The 7,116-nt window shown below is 36.7% G+C and overlaps 1 protein-coding gene across 1 annotated transcript; it reads left to right on the plus strand.

Moving 5' to 3' along the window:
- The first annotated feature begins 305 nt into the window (after positions 1-305).
- LOC108215902 (receptor protein kinase-like protein ZAR1) lies at positions 306-5,688 on the plus strand. The gene is made up of 2 exons (XM_017388516.2): positions 306-1,720; positions 4,864-5,688. Exons 1-2 carry the CDS (start codon positions 433-435, stop codon positions 5,493-5,495), a joined length of 1,920 nt encoding a protein of 639 aa, XP_017244005.1. The 5' UTR covers positions 306-432; the 3' UTR covers positions 5,496-5,688.
- Positions 5,689-7,116: the final 1,428 nt, after the last annotated feature.

The raw sequence follows: 7,116 nt of genomic DNA on the forward strand, positions 1-7,116 counted from the left end.
CAGAGAAAGGATTAATTAATCCGGATCTATCATTTATTAATCTGTATTTTATAATATGCCAAATCAATCAAAATTTTCTATTATCTGATTAATTATCAGATAAATTCGGTTGGTCATTATTTTATATCTTCACTGATTAAACCTCATTCAAGTTTCTTATAATTCATTATTATAATAAAATTTGTTTATAATTAATTAATTTTTCTTAATATTTTGACAGATAAATTTTTATTTGATCGATTTACAGGTGTTTAACCGGAGTATCAGTGCAATAAATTACGAAGACTACTGCCCATTCACCTCGATATCCAAAACAAAGACATAATTCAAACTTAAAACTATCCTTGTCACACTCGATTTCTCCTAACCCTCCGCTTCTTCCTCACTTATCATTCTCTGCAACTCCTCGTTGCACAAACACAAAATTCAACTATGATGCACAATGCAGCATTCTTGTTCGTCACTTTCTTCCTCCATTACTCTACTCACCTCACACACTCTCTGAACTCCGATGGGCTCTCTCTGTTAGCTCTCAAATCGGCCATTACAACTGACCCAACCCACTCTCTAACCTTCTGGTCCGAAACGGACACAACTCCATGTCACTGGGAAGGCATCACGTGCGACAACGTTACTCAAAGAGTGAGTTCTGTCTCTCTCTCTAACAAGAACTTCACGGGGTACATTCCGTCTGAACTTGGCACCATTCTCTCTCTACAATCGCTTTCTCTCTCTAACAACAACTTCTCGAAACTCATTCCACTCCATCTCTTCAATGCCACCAATCTCGTCTCTCTGGACCTCTCGCATAACTCTCTCAGTGGGCCCATCCCGGACAAGATCACTTCATTACAGTATTTGAAGCATCTGGATTTGTCTTGTAATGATCTCAGTGGTTCACTCCCTGAGTCGCTTAGTGAGCTAACGCATCTTTCCGGCACGGTTAATTTGTCGTACAACCGTTTTTCCGGTGAGGTTCCGGCGTCGTACGGGAAGTTCCCGGTGTTTCTGAGCTTGGATTTCCGGCAGAATAATCTTACGGGGAAGATTCCACAGGAGGGGTCATTGCTGAACCAGGGGCCCACAGCTTTCTCAGGAAACCCTGGTTTATGTGGGTTTCCATTACAGGTGTTATGCACAGAGCCCGAGGCGCAAAACCCGAGAGTCGTTTCGGATCCTGAAAACCCGAAACCTTTAAACGGGTTCACAGGGAGAGCAAGAGAGAAAAACGGGTCGGTTGCGGTTCCGTTAATTTCAGCCGTCGCGGTTGTAATCGGAGTGGTGTTTGTATCGGTGTGGGTAATCAAGAAAAAATGGAAAGTTAACGAGGGCAAAACGGGGAAAGAAAAGTTGGAGAAGGAGGTAAACAGTGAAGAAGGGCAAAAGGGTAAATTCATAGTTCTGGACGAAGGGTTCAATTTGGAATTAGAAGATTTGTTGAGGGCATCTGCGTACGTGGTGGGGAAGAGCCGGAGTGGGATAGTGTATAAAGTGGTAGTAGGGAGGGGATCAGGTGCGGCGGGTGCAGTTGTTGCGGTGAGGCGCTTGAGCGAGGGTGATAACACGTGGAAGTTCAAAGAGTTTGATTCAGAGATGGAGGCTATTGGCAGGGTCCAGCATCAGAATATCGTACGGCTGAGAGCTTATTACTACGCACATGATGAGAAACTAGTGGTTTCTGATTATATATCCAATGGAAGCTTGTACACTGCGCTGCACGGTAACTTTTCTCTCTTTAAATAATTTTGTTTGCATATCGGCGTTATGGGTGATGCATTGATGCTCAGCAAATCAAAGTATAAGATTCTCTTTTTATCTTTTACTATCCTGGGTATAAATAACATCAAATCTGTGTGACACTACAAAAGAAAAGCTGTTTATTATGGATTTAAAAGGGATTGATGCATGCAATGGGATTCTTCTGTCTGTGCTTTGATATATTAATTTAAAGAAGATGCCGTTTATATTTTACAGAAATATAAGGCTGCATTTGCAGATTAGAAAGATAGAACAAAGAAAATAGTTTAGCTTCTTGTTGAAATTAAGCCAACCTATAGGTAGAGGCGGCCATTCGGGCGGGCCGGGGCGGTTCGGGCCGGTTTAGGCGGTTTCTGAACCGTCGCCGGTGAAACCGTAACCGGCACGCCAAGACTGGCGGTCCGGTCCGGGCCGGGCCGGGCTGGAGAAAACGAAATTCGTAACCGTTACACGGGTTAAACGGTTCGACGGTTCGGGCCGGTTAATACGGGTTCGCGGTTCGCGGTTCATAATTCGAGAGTTCATCACTCATCAATTGTGTCTGTGTCACAATCACTTACTATCACTGTGTGCTGCTTTTTGTTTTTTTTTAATTTTAATTTTATTTTGTTTTATAATAACAGGTAAATTTTAATAATTCTTTAATTTTATAATTTGATAATAAAGTTTTATATAATATTAATTTTGGGAATTATTCTTGTTAAGTATTATTATGTAATTAATTATCAATAAATTGTAAACTAATAAATAATTACCTAAATTTAAAAACTTAACCGAAATAAAATTAACTAAATTATGTTTTTAAAAATAAAATTCCTAAATTTAAAAATCTAACCGAATTAAAATTAACTAAATTATATTTTCAAAAAAAAATTACCTAAATTTAAAAACTAAAACAAAATAAAATTAAGTAAATTATTTTTATAGTTAACGAAATAAATTAATATTTGTTTCCCAGAATTAATATACCATGCACTTTTTATATATACTAAGTGAAGTAAGAAAACAGTAGCACCTTAGCCGAAAAATATAAAACTTTGGCCTTTAATATAATTATGTGCAGCAGGTAGGTGACCGTGGTTCTGCGGTTCCACGGTTCAAACCGCGGTTCCGCGGTTCCACGGTTTCAATCTGGCCGGTTTCGCGGGTTCCAGCGGTTTCGGGCCGGTTACGGTTCGGTTCTTCATTTCTCAACCCCTAAGAAGCATGAGTGCGGGTGCGGGTACGGGGGTGCGCGGTACGGGGATACGGTAATTCGGCAAATTTAAAAATATGGGGATTCGGGTGCGGAGGGATTCGGCAAATATTAATATATTAAAAATATATTTTATACATGTATTTGAAGAGTTATATTCATATTTAAACTAAATAATTGAATAAATAAGTTAAATATCTTTAACAATATACAATATAATTATTTAATAACACAATTATCACATTATAAGGTAGTTAAGTGATAGAGTATTCAACTAATCACAGAATTAATCATTACAAAGTATCCCTAAGAATCCCCGAGTATCGAAGAATCCCCAAGAATCGAGTGCGCGGTGCGGCGGGTGAGTGAAGTATCCCTGCTTTCTAGCTCAACCCGTATTCGGCACGTGCTTAGTATCGGTTCGTGCCGGTTTCGAACCGGCCCGTGTTTAGACGGTTCCGGGCGGTTAAAAACCCGGTTCGGGGCGTGCCGGTTCAGTCGGTTCGGCCCGTTTGGCCACCTCTACCTATAGGTAGTCTAGGCTTCATGCTACTAATATACAATGCGGTGCCCTAAAAGAAAAAGATTCTTCGTTACATCTGGTTTATAATAAGATTTGCGTTTGACTGGATTTATTTTATTTAGAAAGTAGTATCTGTGTCATCTATTCTATTTTAAAATATAATTTTTTATTTTCTAAAATAATAAGTGGATATTTATTTTCAAAAGAGTCTAGATGTAGTTTTTTGATGCTATATTTTTTCTTTTCAATTACATGATATATATAAATTTCTAGTTAGAATATACTCCTTTCATCCTAAATTAGATGATCCTTTTGGGAAATTTTTTTATCCCAAAATAGTTGAGCTTCTCCTTTTTCAATGCATATTTATCAACCATCTTCCATCTTTACCCTCCCATATTTATTATTTCAATGTACCACTAGCTAATACTAAGAAGTCAACACAATAAATATGGGCAAAGAAGGAAAAAGAAACAAGCATTTAATATTTCTTAATATGTGTGAAATGAGCAAAAAGCTCATCTAAATTGGGATGAAGGGAGTAGTCAATTTGATGAAGAGACATGTATTATGAAAAGGATGGAGTAATTTTCCGCACAATGATTTGTAGCTGCGCAGATGTATATCAGTTTTCATGTGCCTGTCTGAACTTCAGAACACTCAGGATATGGAACTTTATTTCAGTGTTTTAGCCCATTGCTGGTTGTTTGGGGGGTTCTATTGCTGGTTGTTTGGGGGGTTCTGTTGGGGCTGGGTTATTATTGACTGCATGTTTTGTGTGAAACAGCCGAACAAACAGCCGAACTAGTCATGAGAATGCTCATCATGATTAGCTTAGTACTGTACCTAATTATTCCTTCTAGTTAAGAAATCTATCTGAAATAATCTCCTTTTTCACACAATTACTCTGCAATGTTGATTTTTGTTTTTCAGATGCAAGTCTCTCAACCGTCTGATTGTAACTAAGTTGTTATGCTACAATTAGAGGATATATATTATTGCATAAACACAAGCCAACTACTTATGGTGTACCTTGGGGAGCATGTGTTTATACAAGGGTTGTCTAGTATATCTGCCAACAATTCACTGATACATCTGTGTACTTTTATCCTCTTAACAACTCATAAATCTTAATGTGAATAATAATATGGGCCACTTAATAAGTTATATGTTTGCCGTGTTTAGAGGTGATGACATTGATAAGTTATAGTTCTGGTAATTTGGGTATTAAGTAATCTGTTTGTATATTAGATTAATCTAGAAAGACATATTAGACATCAATATGTGATCAAAAGACCTCAATTATGACATCAGTTACATAAGTGCCAGGCGTTATATGTGTAATGCTACTATGCTAAAGCTTTCATTCTGTTGGATTGAAATGCAGGTGGACCAGCTAATACATTGCCACCATTCTCATGGGCAATAAGGTTGAAGATTGCCCAGGGCACTGCAAGGGCTTTAGCGCACATTCATGAATACAGTCCTCGAAAATATGTGCATGGAAACATAAAATTATCAAAGATCCTACTCGATGATGACCTGCAACCTTATATCTCTGGTTTTGGTCTCAGCCGACTTGTATCAGGCGGCATTTCAAAATCTACGAATGGAGGATTCAAAAAGCAGGACCTGAATCAGACCATAGTAAGTCCAAAAAATTCAGCTTCTACATCGGTATATCATATTGCACCCGAAGCTCGAGTTTCAACAAGCAGATTCACTCAGAGAAGCGACGTCTACTCTTTTGGAATCGTGCTTTTGGAGATATTAACAGGTCGCTCACCTGATGGCGGAGCAGATAACAATGGTATGAGTCTTGAGAGCGTAGTGAGGAAGGTATTTCGCGAGGAACGTCCCTTGTCCGAGATTATTGACCCAGCACTTAAGCACGAGGTTCATGCAAAGGCACAAGTTGTTGCTGCGTTTCATGTTGCAATCAGCTGTACAGAATTGGATCCAGAACTTAGACCTAAGATGAGGATGGTATCTGATTGTCTCGATCGGATTAAGGCATAAGGGAAGTTTTTTTTGCACCTTTTCTAGGTTCATAATGTGTCTTTAATGTTAGGAAGTTGGAATTCCATTAAGCATGCTGTAACATGTGTAGCTAGGCAGAAGTTGTAGTAGAAGTAGAAGCGTTAGTTCCATCCTGAGATGACTGACTGCACCCTCTTCTTACATGTGTATATAAGAATGCGGGTTCATATGATATATCATCTTATTGACAGAGGTAGTAAACTAGAGATGAAACTGACGTTACAAGAGTTTGCTAGATTGGTTACAAGCAGTGTTCTAAATATTCATGATTTATTTAAAAATTCTATTAATTTATCAATTACAATCTATTTTGACTAAAAGTTATGGATAAATCTTAAATTGATAAAATAATTACGAATAAATCCCGAACCGGTCAGTCAACTTATTTCCAATATCTGCCATTCTTGTTATAAGTTACTGTTATAACACAAATGATAAATCTGGGGTCACTTCATCTCCTCGGCTGTGTTTTGGGCCTGTCCAAAGGGTTCAAATATATTTCAAGGCCATATGCATTTCATCAGAGCCGTAGCTTGTGTATGAACAACGAATAGAAACATTCTTGTAATTTTAGATCTTACGGGGTGTATTCGATTGGGATTTTAATGGATTGTTTTTATTTAATGGATTTTAATGGATTATGTGTGATTTTGATTTTGTGCGAATTCTTGATAAAATGTCGCAGAGTTTATAGGATTTAAGCACAATGCTTCAAAATCCCATTGATTTTGGTGGGATTTCAAAAAACTTAAAATACTCCATCATTTTAGGAAATGCAAAAAAATCCACCAGCATTTGAATACCATCAGATTTTAATGGATTTTAAACAATCCCAATTGAATACCATCGGATTTTAAAGCATAATTTGAAATCCCAATTGAATACCACCGGATTTTGTAGCATAATTTGAAATCCCAATTGAATACCTCAAGATTTTAATGGATTTCAAACAATCCTAATCGAATACCCTCGGATTTCATGAATGCAAAAAAATGCTTTAAAATCCCAATCCAATACACCCCTCTTTATGGTCTGTGGGCAAATTAAAAAAATAAAAAATCTTAATGGTCTCTGTCCACCAAAGTGTCACCATAGTTAGGTTGGGCCGCCATACAAGTCATAGAAATCAAAAACAATAATTTTAAACATGCGGTCAAAATACTTAAAAACACAAAGTACAATATAATTAAAATACAATTAATGTATTTTCTTCTTTTCTCTCGAAAAATACAATTAAAATTCACAAGTCTGGTTTTCATTGGCATAAATCTTTTTAAGACACGGCTAAATCAAACCTCCAAGCGACGAGACCACAAAATACAATATAATGTAGAACTTTATCGATAATTTAGCCGTTATTTTTTAACGGATTAAATGATCAGATTATGAGTATGTAGACCCTGAAAAAAAAAGATTATGATAGTTATTTTGACTGAGGATATATTTATTATTAAATTATAATAATTATTTTTGACTAATGGATTGAATTAGTTGTTTGGTATTAAACTGTTAAGTTTTTAAATCTTAAATAACACAATTCAAAACTCCAATAAAAAACTCTTCAAAATAATTTTTTAATTTAAAATGTTATATTAATTTA

Source organism: Daucus carota, chromosome 4 (genome assembly GCF_001625215.2).
Source record: "Daucus carota subsp. sativus chromosome 4, DH1 v3.0, whole genome shotgun sequence".
NCBI classification, from domain to species: domain Eukaryota; kingdom Viridiplantae; phylum Streptophyta; class Magnoliopsida; order Apiales; family Apiaceae; genus Daucus; species Daucus carota.